Below are 18,799 nucleotides of genomic sequence, written 5' to 3'. Positions count from 1 at the left end.
AACCACACTTTGGTTTCCTAATAAACCAAAATAAAAATCAAAATGTACTAAAAAATGGCGGATGGGATGGGAAAAAGGAATTCCTAATAACTACAGATTCATTTTTAGAACAAATGATCAAATCTATGGCAAGGCATCCTTTTCTAGGCTCTTATGCAATATAACAACTTACACGAATACAATATATTTAAAGAGGTTTTTGCACAGCGAATGTTGGAGACAAATTTTAGTTTGTGGATTTTTAAATGACTCATCTTTCTCTTTGTCAGGAGGCAACTATACAGATGTTCACCAATGCATTAAAAAATACATGCAAGAGTTTAGTACAACAACAGTCACCCACTTTACTTGCAAGTCCCTAATCTGCTTTATCAGCACCTTTTTAGATCTTTTTTCTTAACTGTCTCCCTCACTGAGTTCTGCCCAACAAGAAATCTTAAAAGCACAAATATACTGTGTATCTGTGTATGTACTTATGCATATCTCTGCTTTACACATGGGCTTCCCTGGTGGCTCAGGTGGTAAAGAATCTGCCTGCAAGACAGGAGACCTGGGTTCAGTCCCTGGGCTGGGAAGATCCCTGGAAGGAGGGCCTCGCAACCCACGCTAGTATTCTTGCCTGGAGAATTCCATGGACAGAGGAGCTTGGCGGGCTACAGTCCATGGGATGGGAAAGCCTAGGCCACGCCTGAGCAACTAACAGACACACTATACATAAAGAGTAAGAGACTTCATTCCTGCTGAGACGATATGAACTATACCTATCAAACAAGACAATTAAAAGCTCGTATCATCAGTGAGGGAGGTCGGGCATGTAGCCTTGCCAGTTCATGGACAACAAGAAATATGGACTTAAATAATTTCTGTATCATAATCAAGATAATCTACTGCTACTTCCCTTCAAAACAATTTGAAGTTGTGGACATCATCTGGAATATGAGACAAAAATGAAGGTTCTATCTGGGGAAAAACCAAAACCAAGTCACTTATGATATAAGGACAGAATGAAGAGAAATGATCCTATTCTAAAAAAAATTACACCTATGTAAGATTTAAAAAGTCACAGTGAAGCAGAAAATTCTTGAATCTAAAAATAAACTTTAAAATTAAAACATTAATATTTTACTATTAAAAGATCAAACTTTTTTTTTCAGAAGGGAGGGGAATTCCTTGTAACTACACATTTTTAGGAGATATGATCCAATAGTGCCTTAAAATCTAATTATTTTTAAACCGATTTAAGTTTAAGCTGAAGACTTTAAATGAAATGGAAATTATTCTTCAAATAGAAATAAAAGTACCTTTCTCTTTCCTTGGAATCTTTGACACAGGAGGAGAAAATAAAAAAGACTCATTTTTTGGTTCAGAAAGGTCCGGCAACAAGATGGCCTTGCCAGACCTAGTCCGTGTGCTATGGGAAGATCTAGTCAGAGCAACTGTAGCAAGCAATTTTTCTTCTTGGTCATCTGGCTCTTTGTGTGCCATTTCTTCTTCATCTATGCACTTTTCTGGTATTGAACGTAATGAACGTTTTTGGCTTTGGTTTTGAGTCCTTTTTGTAAGCTTCTTCTTAGAGCTCATCACTGCAGCAAGTTCCTCATTTGGCATGAAAACTGACTCTTCTAAAGTTGGTTTTCCGACATCAGTATTTTCACTTTTCGCTGGGGTGTTTCTTGTGGCTCTCCTTTGGATGCTGAGACCTTCTCTCTTCTTGAGACTTCCTGCTTCTGTAACAGCCTTAGATTCTGCATCTTCAGGTGGATTGATTTTTCTTGGTCTACCACGTTTCCTAGGTGTAGCAGGCGTACCAAAATCTGCTTGAATAGTCAACTGGGAGGAACCAAGTTTGGAATCATCTATAACATCCAACGCACTAACTTCTTTCTTTTTAACCCTTTTACTACGTTGAATAGGCAGTTGTTGTTCAGCGGACTCCCCCTCTTGTTTATATTCTACACTTTCAGAAGCTTCCAAATGAGTACTTCTCAATTTTCTGGTACTTCTGCTAGGACCTGCTACTTTGCTGACTTTCAGATCATTTATAACTTCAACACTTTCCAGATTTTCTACAGATTTAGTTCTTCTAGGAGTCCTTTTTGTAGCAGAAGAAAGCTTAACTTCTTTTCTAAAAGAACTTTCTTCAGTTGCTGCTTCCAATAGCTGAGATGATTTTAACCTTCTTAATTCCCTACCTGGAGTAATAACTTGTAATTCTTGTTCCACAGAATTAGTATTTTCTAATGTGTCTTGATTAACATCTTTTTTTCTCCTTCCTCTCCTAGGAGTAATAGAATTTTGAGGTATTTGCTGGTTATGAGATACTCCCTTGTCATCAGAACAGGCACTTTCCAAAGCCCCTGCAATTTCTTTTGTTTTCCTAGTTTTCTTTGTAACTGAAAGCCCCAGCATCTCAGGAGTAGCAACAGCTGCTGGTTCTTCCTGTTGTACTGATTTGACATTCAGGTTTTGGACACGTCCTCTCTTGCGAGTTCTGGAGGAAATCATGTCATTAACCTCGCTGACATTTATAGTCACTGTACTTGTTTCCTGAACAGTCTTAATTGTAGAGTTGGCCAATTTGGTGGAACACACGACCTTTTGGCTTATTAAAGGTATGTTTTCTTGAATGGACTGTTCCATTGTATCTGAAGTAATTTCTTTACTTCTTGTGTCTTTAATTACATCTAATAAATTTTCTGCAATTGCTACTTTAATTGGTTCAGGCACGTATGGTAATGTCTCCACCCTCTGGGACTCCTGATCACTAGTTACGACAGATGGCAAATTTGCAACATGTCTGTGATTAGCACTTTCCTCACTGCATACATGCTTTTCCTCAGTGGCTGCATTAGCTGCTTTAGCTAACACATCAGATGCTGCAGAGTCATCTGTCTCTACTTCTCCTTCTTCACCTTCCAAAATCAAGGTAAAGTTGCTCTGTGCCACAAAATGCTCTCCATCTACCTCAGCAATGTCACACTCAGCCGAGTCTTTATTATCAGGTAAGTCACAAAACTGTTCCTCAATGGTATCAAAATTGTATTGAAGCTTAAGAGTTCCTGAGGGATACAACTCATTAAATGAAAGATTCCTAGCCTCTTGTCCTGAATCTTGACCTTCAAGCTTTTCATGTTCAATTACCTAAAATGAATTAAAGATAAGAGACTGTTAACGTATATATTTTAACCTAAAGCATAAATTTTTTAAAAGACCATCTCACTCTTGGTGTATGAATTGTTAAACATAAGCTACATCAATATGGCATATACTTATGGGTTTACTTTATTAAAACAGCCATTTAAGCAATCAGACTTTCTCACTCAGTCAAAATAACTAGATAGAAAAAGATCGAAATTCTGAATGGAATTAAAGTAGAAGTCTACATTTCCCTGGCTAAAAAAGACAGTCTTAACAAAAATGTTAAAAATTATTATGATGCTAACAGTTGCAATAATTAAGGATTTATTCTATTCTCACCCAAGGAAAAAAAAATGAACCGGAGAAAAAGAAACAACCCCCAAACTATGTTCTAATGATAATCCCCAAATTACCTAACTAACCACACTTCCTAAATAGCATGATCCCCATAAGGTTGAAGAAGAGTTCACCTACATAAGCTCCCTTGGGCTAGACTCAATCCTCTTCCCTTTGCTGGGGCTGCATAAACCATGAAATTCCTAAGGCTTTCAAGTTCAGTACCTCTCTTGCAAGGGTTTGGTGGAAGAAGGAATGGTCCTTGCATTTACCTTTTGGTAAGGGAAGGGGAGAAAAAGGAGGAGGCAGAAAGTAACAGAGAGATCTCCTGACCAAGAAGGTAGAACATTACCACCCACCTAAACAATGACATTTTCCCACTACCCACACATTCACTGAAAGACTGGAAATACCCAGAAACGAGGATTCCCATTTACACTATGCCCACAAATTTTATTAGCTTCCTGGCTGAAGGAAAAGGGACTATATCCATCTAATTCACAGTGAGAATACTCATGAAATTGAACATGGATAACGAAGACATTTTTATGAGTTAAACTTCCCAACTACTATACAATCATAAATAATCAGAACAGATTATTTGTCTTTACCTTAAATTCACTTATCATGCAAAACTTACTTATTGATAATAAAATAGATCTGGTGGGATTTTTAGGAAATGTAAGTCATATTAAATAGCAAAAAAAATCCCACCTTTCTGGAGTATATAAGAATTTAAACCAAGTATGAAGGGAGGGGAGATGGTAGAGAATTCTATTTAACTGTACTCAACTATTTTCAGATAGTTTTGATGTCATGCATGTTTCAAGAGTAGCTAATATTTGTTTTCATATGGCTAAAAGACCTTTCATTTGAACTGGATACTGAGTGAAAATTATTAAAACTGTGACTTCTTTAACAGTCTTTTGGTCTTCATGACACCAATTTCTTAAAGGATGATCTCTATAATTCCACAATGTATTTTATATACCTTTTCAAACACAAATTTTTATAAAGGGATTTCTATATAGTAGTGAAATACATGAATACATTATATTAGAGCTATGGTTTGAAACCTAACTAAACCAACACTGAGAGACTGACAAAGAAATAGAAAATTATTATTTTTACATGAATTTCTTGAGTATCAGGAGGATCATCAGAAATTAGAGCCTTTTCTTCTGGTAAGTCAAAACTTGCTTTTAGTACATCAACTTCTATTTCACGATCTTCTTTTAAGTTCAACTCTACTTCCTGGTCAAGCCTATGTTCAGAGACCACAGGGCTTTCAGAGGTAACAGGCCCAGATCTTCCACTATCACCAGGGACTTTGGTCACAGCTGAAAAAAAAAATGAGAATTAATCTTCCATGTTTGAAGCTAAACAAAAAAAAGATATATACACAACTGGGGAAGCAAACAGAAGAGGAAAGGCTGCACTGCACTTAATGTTTCCTTGAACAACTGTCAAGAGTGTCAAAACGTTTCTAATGTCTTTGAAGAGGAAAAGCCTATGAGGATCTATACAATACTCCTCCTTCATCAGTATCCACTCACTCAGTTTAGACAATACATATTTGCTTTTCAAAAAGATAAAATATAAACAATAAAATATTAAAAACCTGTGCACACCTGTTGACCTAGCAAGGCCATGTTTGGGAATCTATGTGAAAGAAATACTGACACAGAACATGCAAAGATGTATTCACTGCAGAAATGAATTAGCAAAACAAACTCATCTCTGAATAGCCAGTGTCTAACTGAGAGGAGACACTCAAAAAAAAGAAAAAAAAAAGGAAGGAAGGAAGAAGAAAAAAAATTCACTGGGGAAAAAAACGTCAAATGAATTCCATATATCTGTTAATCTTCCCTGGAGCAAATTCAGACATTTGTGATTATTTTCTAATAACACTAAGCCAATCTTGGCTGTTAAGTTATCACAAACACAGAATAAATATGGAAGTAACCCTGTGTAGATACCTGAAACCCAGAAGGTCAATAAACAGGTATACAGTCTTGGGTGGGGACTGGTAATTTACTTTTTTCCTCTTTAATTATGTCCACAAAAACCATTCTAAGACCTTCTACTGTTAGAACTACAGAGCGTTTTATAAGCAACCATCTGCTCTGATAGCTACCACGCTTCCTCAGAATCCTATTTTTAGCTCGGGAAGCAACTAGAGAGGCATGACAGATAATAGTCTGGACTGTTAGCCAGATTCTTTTGCCCTAAGAAAAGAACACTCTCTAGACAAAACACCAAAGTGAAATGATTCTGAAGTCAAAATAATACAGACATTTATTGTTACCTGCTCTAACTGCAGAGGCACAGGTTTCAACAGAGACCAGTCCTTCGTCTAAAACAGGTACTGTGGACTTCAGGGTGAGGGGTTCCCTTCAGGAAGAGAAACATATACTTCAGTGTGTAAGAAGATCCATCTATTCTGACCTGCTTTAATCCTACCCCAACTCCTACTTTTAAAACCAAGGTTCAGAGACTATACAATGCAAGTACATTCTGAATAATACAACGATATAATTTACAAGTGAATTTAGAAACAAGTAATGTTGTATTTATTTTTCTTATTTTCTAATATTTTACTTTGTTGAAAACAATGGCATAACGTTAAACTACAAATAAAATGATTTTAAAATGCTGGTCGGTTAATTATTGGTGGTCACATTCTTCAAATAAATCCATCAAATATTATGGACATTTTCCCTATATACTTAGTAGATTCACTATTTTAAGGCCAACTGGAAAAAGTATGATAAATGACTTAGAATGGGAGACCAATGTAACCTCTATTAATCTACTTGACAAAAGTTCTACGAAGAGTTGACAGTGGTCCCTTTGTATTCTGAGGTGGCCTTCCCCTGAAGCCAGCTAAAGCATGCTGATTTTTAAAATGGGACAAATAAATTATAAAGTTCAAGAAAAAGTATGCATTTGGAATATGTACACATTTATTTATAGGTATATTTGTAAGACTTATCTCAATCACAGTGTTTACAGTAAGGATAACCAAGAACCAACAACAAAATAAGTTTACATTTAAAAAGGAACTAGCTTGCCAAGATGTTGACTATTCGCCCAGATTGTCACTGATGAATGCCAAATTTCTGATCAAGTGATTGCTTTTTGATTTGTTGTTGTTATAATCCATTGAACCCCTTATAATTTATACTAAATTTTAAAACCTTAGAATTAAATAACAATCTTGATGATCCTTTCGTACTATTTCTCCCTCCTTTTCCATGAAGGACTGGCAAAGATTGTAGTTATCACGACTTCTCTCTCAGAAGCGAAGAATATGACTGAGTTAAATGTATGAGAGGTGATGATTATAATACTGATTTTTTTATGGGTGGTCTGTGAAATCACTCTCAGAACTTACAGTGAAGCATTTACAGTATCTTAAAATTGTCATGTTTTATGTGGGTTAATCCTAGTAAATTATACCCTTACAACTTCTTGATAAATGAAGCTGCAACTTTTTATTGTGTTCTCTACAACAGCATTACTCCAAAGTGCTGGTATACAATGTGTCCAGTCTTGCAATGAGATAAGGAATTTATGCCAGGTCAATCAATTACCTCAATGATTAGTTCAGCTAACCTCCAAAAAGGCTATTGATAAGTATGTTAATAGAAGCTGCTATCTTGTTGCAGACCATAAAGTCTTCAGTAATGAGCATCAACTTTACTAGCCCACACTTTAAGTAGCATTGTCCTACGTCCCTAGTATGCTGGCTGAATGTGTAAGCGCCAAATGAAACTGAAGAACTGGGAGCATAATAGTTCAAGCTGTCACTGAAAAACAACAACTTCTAACTTGAGTCTTGTAGCAACCAAATGGCAAGGATCAATACTGCCTCTGAACTACTTCCCTTATGGTCTGCCTTGGTGCTACAGGATACATACCAGATTACTGAGACCACGGAAAGCGGGAGAGCATGGAAGAATATGTGGCTGTAAGTGAAACTTCTGTTTTTCAACAGAAATAATATTCTTTGGTGATTCTAAAGAGTTCTGCCTCAGTTTATCATGTCTCTATGTTTTAGGAAACCATCTGGTATCGTTTCATAATAACTACTAAATAACAGAGTTGTGCAAATGAATTTCTTACATAACAGATACAGTACCAAAATGGAAATGACAAAGACAAAGAAAGATCTAATAAGAGTTAATCTATGCATGGAACAAATATCAATATTTACTACTGTTTCACAGCTTCATTAAACTTTATCAATATTTGAAATTTTCTCTATAAACTTACTCTTCAGGGACTGATGGTACACAAAGAGAAGCTTCAACTCCTTGAATGGGGCTTAAGTGATTTAATTCTGAAAGTACACCCTCCACAACTAAGCCATCCTTTGTTTCTGCATCTTCTAAAGTGCCTGTAAATAATACAGTTAAGAACATATTTATTTACTAAATGTTTAGCAATTACTTACAGTCTTGGCTTATTACTTTTTAGTAAGTTGCTGGGTCTGCTTTTTTGTATACTTTTAGTTTATTCCTTTGGCATCAGACTACCAGTTCCTTCTAATTCTCTGAGCATAGGCCAAACCCCACCCCAACCCCCTCTTTCATCTATAACTAATACTTTTGGCTTAACAGGTTAGCAACTAGCTGAGCTAGTAAGATACAAATCTAGCCGATTTCACTCTAAAGTCTGTGCTATATAATCCCCCCCACAAAACAATAAAAATGTCTATTTGAGACTGCCTCATCATTTTAGGACTAATCAATGAAAACACTATATTCATTGGAAGGACTGATGCTGAAGCTGAAGCCCCAATACTCTGGCCACCTGATGTGAAGAACTGACTCATGTGAAAAGACCCTGAAGCTGGGAAAAACTTAAGGTAGGAGAAGGGGATGACAGAGGATGATGAGATGGATGGATGGCATTACTGACTCAATGAGTCTGAGTACTGAGTAGCCTCCGGGAGTTGATGGACAGGGAAGACTGGTGTGCTGAGGTCCAGGGGGTCGCAAAGAGTCAGACATGACTGAGCAACTGAAATGAGTGAAAATACTGCCAATAACATCCTCATCAAACAGTTACCATTCAAATATTTTAGTGGAACACAGCACATCAAAAGAGTATGTGAACTTCTAAAGATATGCTTATTTACAAAGACAGTCCTAAATTCTTAGATTATGATTATACAGTGGAAGTCACAAATAGATTCAAGTAATTAGATCTGATAGAGCACCTGAAGAACTATGGATGGAATTTCGAGACACTGTTCAGGAGACAGGGATCAAGACCATCCCCAAGGAAAAGAAATGCAAAAAGGCAAAATGGCTGTCTGAGGAGGACTTACAGATAGCTGTGAAAAGAAGAGAAGTGAAAAAGCAAAGGAGAAAAGGAAAGATATAGCCATTTGAATGCAGAGTTCCAAAGAATAGCAAGGAGAGGTAAGAAAGCCTTCCTCAGTGATCAGTGCAAAGAAATAGAGGAAAACAATAGAATGGGAAAGACTAGACCTCTCTTCTAGAAAATGAGAGATACCAAGGGAACATTTCATGTAAAGATGGGCTCGATAAAGGACAGACATGGTATGGACCTAACAGAAGCAGAAGATAAGAAGAGGTGACAAGAATACACAGAAGAACTACACAAAAAAGATCTTCACGACCCAGATAATCACGATGGTGTGATCACCAACCTAGAGCCAGACATCCTGGAATGCGAAGTCAAGTGGGCCTTATGAAGCATCACTACAAACAAAGCTAGTGGAGGTGATGGAATTCCAGTTGAGCTATTTCAAATCCTGAAAGATGATGCTGTGAAAGTGCTTTCAATATACCAGTAAATTTGGAAAACTCAGCAGTGGCCACGAGACTAGAAAAGGTCAGTTTTCATTCCAATCCCAAAGAAAGGCAATGCCAAAGAATACTCAAACTACCACAGAACCACACTCATCTCACATGCTAGTAAAGTAATGCTCAAAATTCTTCAAGCCAGGCTTCAGCAATACGTGAACTGTGAATTCTAGATGGATTTAGAAAGTCAGAGGACCCTGAGATCAAATTGCCAACATCCGCTGGATAATCGAAAAAGCAAGAAAGTTCCAGAAAAACATCTATTTCTACTTTATTGACTATGCCAAAGCCTTTGACTGTGTGGATCACAACTCTGCAAAATTTTTAAAGAGATGAGAATACCAGACCACCTGACCTGCCTCTTGAGAAAATTATATGTAGGTCAGGAAGCATCAGTTAGAAGTGGACATGGAACAGGCTGGTTCCAAATAGGAAAAGGAGTACGTCAAGGCTGTATATTTTCACCCTGCTTATTTAACTTATATGCAGAGTACATCATGAGAAATGCTGGGCTGGAAGGAGCACAAGCTGGAATCAAGATTGCCGGGAGAAATATCAATAACCTCAGATATGCAGATGACACCACCCTTATGGCACAAAGTGAAGAACTAAAGAGCTTCTTTATGAAAGTGAAACAGGAGAAAGAAAAAGTTGGCTTAAACCTCAACATTCAGAAAACTAAGATCATGGCATCTGGTCCATCACTTCATGGGAAATAGATGGGGAAACAGTAGAAACAGTAAGAGACTTTATTTTGGGGGGCTCCAAAATCACTGCAGATGGTGACTACAGCCATGAAATAAACAGACGCTTGCTCCCTGGAAGAAAAGTTATGACCAACCTAGACAGCATATTAAAAAGGAGAGACATTACTTTGCCAACAAAGGTCTGTCTAGTCAAAGCTATGGTTTTTCCAGTGGTCATGTATGGATATGAGAGTTGGACTATAAAGAAAGCTGAGTGCCAAAGAATTGATGCTTTTGAACTATGGTGTTGGCAAAGACTCTTGAGAGTCCCTTGAACTGCAAGGAGATCCAACTAGTCCATTCTAAAGGAGATCAGTCCTGAATATTCATTGCAAGGACTGATGCTGAAGCTGAAACTCGAATACTCTGGCCACCTGATGCGAAGAACTGACTCATTGGAAAAGACCCTGATGCTGGGAGGGATTGGGGGCAGGAGGAGAAAGGGATGACAGAGGATGAGATGGCTGGATGGCATCACCGACTCAATGGACATGGGTTTGAGTGAACTCCGGGAGTTGGTGATGGACAGGGAGGCCTGGTGTGCCACACAGTCCCTGTGGTCACAAAGAGTCAGACATGATTGATCAACTGAACTGAAATTCTTAGAGCAATTAATAACATGTTCAGTTCAGTTGCTCAGTCATGTCTGACTCTTTGCAACCCCATGAATCACAGCACACCAGGCCTCCCTGTCCATCACCAACTCCCAGAGTTCACTCAAACCCATGTCCATTGAGTTGGTGGTGCCATCCAGCCATCTCATCCTCTGTCGTCCCCTTCTCCTCCTGCCCCCAATCCCTCCCAGCATCAGGGTCTTTTCCAATGAGTTAACTCTTTGCATGAGGTGGTCAAAGTATTGGAGTTTCAGCTTCAACATGAGTCCTTCCTATGAACAACACCCAGGACTGATCTCCTTGCATTCCAAAGGACTCTTCTCCAACACCACAGTTCAAAAGCATCAATTCTTCGGTGCTCAGCTTTCTTCACAATCCAACTCTCACATCCATACATGACCACTGGGAAAACCATAGCCTTGACTAGACGGACCTTTGTTGGCAAGGTAGTATCTCTGCTTTTCAATATGCTATCTAGGTTGGTCATAACCTTCCTTCCAAGGAGTAAGCGTCTTTTAATTTCATGGCTGCAGTCACCATCTGCAGTGATTTTGGAGCCCCCAAAAATAAAGTCTGACACTGTTTCCCCATCTATTTCCCATGAAGTGATGGGACCAGATGCCATGATCTTTGTTTTCTGAATGTTGAGCTTTAAGCCAACTTTTTCACTCTCCTCTTTCACGTTCATCAAGAGGCTTTTTAGTTCCTCTTCACTTTCTGCCATAAGGGTGGTGTCAGCTGCATATCTGAGCTTATTGATATTTCTCCCGGCAATCTTGATTCCAGCTTGTGGTTCCTCCAGCCCAGTGTGTCTCATGATGTACTCTGCATGTAAGTTAAATAAGCAGGGTGACAATATACAGCCTTGACGTACTCCTTTTCCTATTTGGAACCAGTCTGTTGTTCCATGTCCAGTTAATAATGTGTATATTTATCAAATAATGACAACATTAGCCCCAACTTCGCTGGATTCACGTTTTAAGAAACCTTAGTTCAGCTTAGGCAGAAAATATTTTCCCAAAGAAACCACTATGACACACATTTTTACACTGGTTTTACAGATTTAAAAATAGGAATTATCTTTAAATAAGCTTGTTAAATCTGTGCAGGAGTAATAAAGATAAAAATAGACTGAGTTTTCTGATCCACCAATTCTAAGCCAAGTTTCTCCCCTTTCTTGTGTTCCATTGGTTCCTACTGTGTCTCCCAGCATAGCATTTATCAAACTGCATTGTACACACTTGTTTGATTTAATCCACAATCGACTCCAGTCATCTTGCCTGGATAATTCCATGGACAGAGGAACCTGGCAGGCTACAGTCCATTGGGTTGCAAAGAGTCAGGCATGTCTGAGCAACTATCACTCACTGACTAGACTTTACATTACATGCAGGCAAGTGCCACGTCTACTTAGTTTATCCTTAACGTCTAGCACATTTTTATTCTTTATCCTCTACTTTATTTATCCTTAATACCTAACACACACACAAAACAGGACCCTGTCCATTGCACAAGATTAGGGGCTCAACCATTCTCTGATAAATGAATATAAAGACAATAAATTCATGGGTCTTTGAACATTTATTTTCACTTCCTAGTGATTATTTTGGAGGTAGGGATGGAGAGCAGAATGAACTTCCTGTTTTCTAAACAGCTTTCTAGAAAGTTGAGGCTGCTGGATAGATAAGTTAATGTAGTCTGTAAAGGTAATATTATTTCTCATAACTATAGGAAGACCTTAAGTCACACTGATATTTGACATTGCTTCCTTAATCATTACTTTTCTTTTCTAAATTTCATTTCCGAATGAAAATAGAACACACATTAAATTCTCCTCTTCTCAAACCTCATACATATTTATAATCAAAGTTTGTAAGTGGAAAGAATAAGATATGTGTACTATGGCTAGAACCTACTGTGCTATGATCATGTAATATTTAACCCTGTTGCTTTTCTTCAGTAGAAAAACTTCTATTCCAAATTTTACTGAAGGATATCAATGGCCATTTTTAATATCTGGGATGAGTCCTTACCCATTTGTTTCTCTGGCTCTGGAGGAGTCACTCCTGGTTCAAATGTATTTTTCTCACTGTTCTTCTCAGTCTGTTCAGTTAAATTAGTAACCAGTTCAGTGGAAGAGCTCACTGACTTAGAGGCTATCAAAATATCTTCAAAGTCTTCTGGTAATGGAGCATCCTGATACTCTAAGGTAGTCTGGTCTGATCTGGTGGAAGTATTGCTATTTTCTACGCTCACATCCAGTTTCTCCAAACTTTGTGAAGTTGTATCCTGTGATCTGACATCCATTTCTTGATGCTCCTTTTCAGGGCTATCCAGGGGAAAAGATGTTGTCTTATCTTTGTTCTTCAGCCATTCAGTTTCTGCTGGAGCTCCACATTCATGTAAAGACGCAGCAATACATGTTTTCGCTTTGCTGTCATCTACAGTCTATAAAGTAAAGATTTGGAGAAAAATTTTTTAAATCAGCTGAGTCTAACTTGTCCATCCCAATCACACCCACCCTTTCCATGCTCTGTTATCTCCAAATTCTTTTCTCCATCAAAATTTACTTACTCTAAATTCATTCTCCTCAGACTGATGACTAAAAGTTAATGACTGCTAATGATTCTCTAATTGGTAATAGATCAGTACTTCCAAAAGACTAAAATACAGACTAGGCAAGATGCCCAATAATCACCAATGGGCTCCTATAAACCTACAGTGAAGCTCTACAGACATACCCTCCCAGACAACAAACTAGGAACTTACTGAGAGCAGCAGTGCAATACAGGTTACAAAACAAAGACAGCACAAAACAAACAAAACCAACCACGGACCTTAATCCCAGTCTCGTTCCTTCCATCAAGTAACTATGTGGTTATAGACAATTTAACTTGGTGCTTCTAGCCCTATTTTCTTTACCTGTAAATGACAGGTTTGGCTTAGCTAAGGCCCTAAAGTCTCTCTCTGAATTAATGTTTTCTGATTTTATGACTATCTGCAAGACTGTATATAAAAATCTATAGCGATATCATTTACACTGATAGAAGCTTAATATATTATTAAGAAGTCCTTTTGTTCCAACTATTATCAAACTTACTCCAGCAGTCCATTTCGTGGTTATGCCTTCTTCCATGAACGAAATTCTAGTTTCTTTGAGTCGTAAAGGAGGACTAAGAGATCTTCCAGGCGACAGAGAGGGAGATGCTAAAGGTGTCGTTCGAAGACCAGACCTTAGGATGGACTGAGGAGCGAACTCGGCAAATCCAGAGGAAGTAACCGACATAGCCAAAGTCTTAGCTTTCTATGACACAGAAAATTCACCATTAGTGTTTGTAAAAGACACTTACATAAGGACAGACAGAGCCAAATGAGTGGCAATGATGGCTATATTCTCATCTCAATAAAAACATCAATAAGTATTATTATAGATTACTGGAAAGAAAACAGAAAATTCTACTCAGAGCTTTCTATTTATAAGGCTACAAAACATAAAATTGCGTCCATAATCATTCTAAACCTTGATTATTCCTAGGTTTAAGTTCAACTTAAAAAATAAAGTGCTGATAGAAGATAAATTATTTAACTATCGCTTAGAAAAACTTTAGAAGGTGAAAGAGATGATACTGTGTGATGAACAGAATCTAGTTTAATTATAGCAAGCTAATCTAAATTATAGAGAAGGCAATGGCACCCCACTCTAGTACTCTTGCCTGGAAAATCCCATGGATGGAGGAGCCTGGTAGGCTGCTGTCCACAGAGTCGCAAAGAGTCGGGCACGACTGAGCGACTTCACTTTCACTTTTCACTTTCATGCATTGGAGAAGGAAATGGCAACCCACTCCAGTGTTCTTGCCTGGAGAATCCCAGGGACGGGTGAGCCTGGTGGGCTGCCGTCTGTGGGGCTGCACAGAGTCAGACACGACTGAAGTGACTTAGTAGTAGTAATCTAAACTAGTAAGACTGACTTTAAGAATGTTTTAGAAAAAATGTAATTCCATTACATGAATCCAATAGTAACTGACTTATGAGAATTCTGATGGTTTACTACAATGATTACAAATAATTAGCAGATGAACTAGTTAGCAAAAACAATTTCCTCACTTAACCTCTCCTCTAAAGGACTCGTAAACAAATTACTGGATCCTATTAGATTATTAAATTCCATTAGATCCATCATAAGATTATATTGATTTTTTTCCTAGATTCTTTTTGGTAGCAAGTACAAATTTACTCCCTCATTTAATTTCATTTGAACTTAATTGCAGATTATATAAAGTATGAGTGTTTTTCTATAGAAGAAAAAAGTTAGAAATACTATGCTGCTGCTGGTGCTGCTAAGTCGCTTCAGTCGTGTCCGACTCTGTGTGACCCCAGAGAGGGCAGCCCACCAGGCTCCCCTGTCCCTGGGATTCTCCAGGCAAGAACACTGGAGTGGGTTGCCATTTCCTTCTCCAATGCATGAAAATGAAAAGCGAAAGAGAAGTCGCTCAGTCGTGTCCGACTCTTAGCGACCCCGTGGATTGCAGCCTACCAGGCTCCTCCGTCCATGGGATTTTCCAGGCAAGAGTACTGGAGTGGGGTGCCATCGCTTTCTCCGAGAAATACTATACTGGATATTAAATATTAGGAACTTAATCTTAGCAACCACCTTTTCAATTTCTTTTAATAACTATTTTAGGAATAGCATTTATTGAAGTATCTTTTATCCAGTTTGAAAAATAAGAATTCCTTGGCTTCACTTTAAATGCTGGATATCCACAATTAAGGAAAAAATAATAAAAAGTTCTGGGACTCAATCCAGAATACCAGACAAGGAACTTGCAGAGAACATATGTGAAAATGGCTTTCCAACAGGAAGGTAAAAATCCACTATTACCAGTCATCACAAGTTTAGCTGTGGTTTCTCTGCTAGTAATTTATCAGAAAGGGTGAAGGAAAAAGCAATTTCCTACTGACAGTAGGAAACAGTAATACTTTATAATTTTACTGAAGGAGCTAGAATTTAAAATAAAACTTTAAAAAATGTTAAGAATGAGAAAGTATTTGATGAAGGAATAGCAAAATGGTATCAGAAAAAAAAAACACACACACAAGAACATGAAAGCATTTTTCAAAGAAAAAAGGCTAATTTATAATATAGTAAGCATTTGGAAACATATCCACAGAAAAAGGGAAAATAAAGGCTTAAAACCCTATTACCCAGAGATGCTGATTATAAATAGTTTCATTTTTCTCTGCTATTTGTAAGGAACTTCCTAGCTTCACTATGAATACTAGATGCTAGATGCGTAATATAATACTTACCTTAACAACAAGAGGAGTTTCAAGTAAATGTAATTCTGAAGCCCTGGAGGCATTCTGACGTGATCCTTTTAATTGTGAACTTACTGGCAATGAACTCGATGCCAGGGACCAAGGAGACCTTGTGGGGCTTTGCTGAATAAACTCCAAACACTGAGAGGGCTGGGGGACAGGATGAACAACCAAATCCAGCAGTCTGTAATCACAGTATACATATAAAAAGAAAAATCCTGGTAACATATTTTGAGTTATACTGAAGAAACAAAAAGAATTAGTATCCCATTTAATTATGCAAACTTCTATATTCACTGGTAAATATGTTAACCATATGAAAATATAAATTCAGACAAGTATATTACTATCTGTAATGCCACCCTAGTTTCAAAAATCAGAATTAATTCAGTAGTGAAAAAAGAGAATTATGAAACCTAGATAGCAATTTGATCATGCTTCCACTGCTGCTGCTGCTGCTAAGTCATTTCAGCCATGTCCAACTCTCTGCGACCCCATAGACGGCAGCCCACCAGGCTCCTCTGTCCCTGGGATTCTCCAGGCAAGAATACTGGAGTTGGTTGCCGTTTCCTTCTCCGATCATGCTCCCCACTCCCTCAAAAGGAGTTATAGCCCTCCTCCCTCCCTTAACCAACTGAGCCCCTCTATGTGCCAACCATTTATTTTCAAATGAAGACAAACAGTTAATGATACAAGCACTCAAGAAAACAATGTAACGCTTCCCTAGCAAGCCATTCACAGCAATTCACTTTCATCAACATAGAAATTCCTTTCACCTACATGAAATGTACATAATGAATACTGGTTTATTTACCTTTACGGTTCTGATCACTACACTTAGCAACCAAAGGAAATGTTAATTTTCTCAAATTAATGAGGTCAGTAGCAAAACAGAATCCCAGGACTATACTCAATGGTTTTTTTTTTCTACAGTGTCCTGGACATTCTTATCATATCAGATGATAAAAATGATCTCATAGATGACTCGTATTAAGCATGCATAGTACAAACAGCTTAAAAACCTAATTTACAAATAAATAAACTTGAAGGTGAAATTTTCAGATTATGATTTTTGTGGACCATTTATAAACATACGGTCACTACTTTCCCAGTTTCCTAATAGTTTATTTTATGGCTACATTCCTAGCAACAAAAACACTACCTCAAGATGCCTGTGTGATTCAGCTGAGAATAACCAGAAAAGTAAGTTTGGTGCCCAGAAATAATAATTTCTTGCTGCTATGCCTTTGCCATTCTATCCTTTAAGTTCAAGATTTTTACTGCAAGAGATGGCAGACCAACAGAAATCATAGGTGCTTCAAAACAACTTATTATGTGGTGGGGAAATACTTACAGGAAGTATTTTCTTCCTCTAAATACAGTATCTTTGCATTTGCTATTCTATACTAAGCACAGCTCTGAGATTTCTACCAAACCAAAAATATTCAGTCAGGTTGCTAGACATTTCTTTCTCTGTTGTCTTCTGATTCTTCTTGCCTTCTCTACTTCATTTGCATTCAAATTATATATTTGTAAACTTTTGCTCACTTTTTTATTGAGCTATCCCAAATAGGTATTTTGTTAAATGCCTTGCATTAGGCTGAAATTTATGTTTAAGGTGCCTATTTAGGAAAGATTATTTCTCAGAAGCAAGATCTGTGCAACAAGTGGTATACCTACTGAGTAAGAGCAAAATTCTTATACTAACAAGACTTGATGTGTTTAAGTTATGAAGAAAAAATTTTTGATTGTTTTCTGAACAAAGTGTTAAACATCACATTAGGTCTTTTATTTCCTCAACAACTTTTTGACCATGATCCAAGTAGGTAATGCATTTTAGATTATACACATATAGAAAACATGAATTACATAAAATGGCATTTAGCCTTATTATATTCAGTGCCCATTGATATTATCTATGCTAAGCCACAATCCATTAAATTTTACTTACACTAACCCACACCCAATTTGAAAAATATAGAAGCAAGAAGTGGAATGATTTTTATAAAAGGTAAATATTCACACCTCAATCAGCTCTATTCCATATGTGTTAACACTGGCTTTAAAGGATTCTCATAATAGTCCTTAGGCCATCAGATCTCTCCCTTCTTGAATTGCAGACCTATTCAATGGTAAAGCAGCTGCCTACAATGAGGGAGACCAGGGTTCAATCCTTGGGTCGGGAAGATCTCCTGGAGAAAGGAAATGGCAACCCACTCCAGTATTCTTGCCTGGAAAATCCCATGGATGGAGGAGCCTGGTGGGGCAACAGTGCATGGAATTGTAAAAAGTCAGACACAACTGAGCAACTTCACTTTCACTTTCAAGTACAAAGGAACTGAGATAAAGTGACTTGTGGGAAAAAACCAAAACTATTGGTAAAAAACTATGTCAGTGATAATGACTTCTATTTGAAGCAACCTTCTCACCATCTCCTTATGGTAATAAAGGAAAAGAACCTCAATTTAATAAAATCTAACCCAAAAAAGGGAAAATCCTTTCATAACTTGAAAAGATATCCATTATATACACTACAAATGGGTTGAGCCCAATTGTTTTTAAGTTATTAACTTATTCTGGAATCAAGATTGCCGGGAGAAATATCAATAACCTCAGATATGCAGATGACACCACCCTTATGGCAGAAAGTGAAGAGGAGCTAAAAAGTCTCTTGAAGAAAGTAAAAGAGGAGAGTGAAAAAGTTGGCTTAAAGCTCAACATTCAGAAAACGAAGATCATGGCATCCGGTCCCATCATTTCATGGGAAATAGATGAGGAAACAGTGGAAACAGTGCCAGACTTTATTTTT

General features: G+C 37.5%; 1 protein-coding gene across 2 annotated transcripts in view; it reads right to left on the bottom strand.

Moving 5' to 3' along the window:
* AHCTF1 (AT-hook containing transcription factor 1) overlaps window positions 1-18,799 on the bottom strand; it is a 76,185-nt gene that overhangs the window by 7,585 nt on the left and 49,801 nt on the right. For both annotated transcript variants that reach the window (XM_068986603.1, XM_068986604.1), the window contains exons 26-32: window positions 15,982-16,174; window positions 13,775-13,978; window positions 12,708-13,122; window positions 7,753-7,876; window positions 5,771-5,868; window positions 4,606-4,814; window positions 1,302-3,141 (exon numbers count right to left, since the gene is read on the bottom strand). In XM_068986603.1, coding sequence (XP_068842704.1) covers window positions 1,302-3,141; window positions 4,606-4,814; window positions 5,771-5,868; window positions 7,753-7,876; window positions 12,708-13,122; window positions 13,775-13,978; window positions 15,982-16,174 — 3,083 coding nt within the window. The remainder of the gene's footprint in view (window positions 1-1,301; window positions 3,142-4,605; window positions 4,815-5,770; window positions 5,869-7,752; window positions 7,877-12,707; window positions 13,123-13,774; window positions 13,979-15,981; window positions 16,175-18,799) is intronic.

This window comes from Capricornis sumatraensis, chromosome 14 (genome assembly GCF_032405125.1).
Source record: "Capricornis sumatraensis isolate serow.1 chromosome 14, serow.2, whole genome shotgun sequence".
Lineage (NCBI taxonomy): Eukaryota > Metazoa > Chordata > Mammalia > Artiodactyla > Bovidae > Capricornis > Capricornis sumatraensis.
This window is presented reverse-complemented; position numbering and strand designations above follow the sequence as displayed.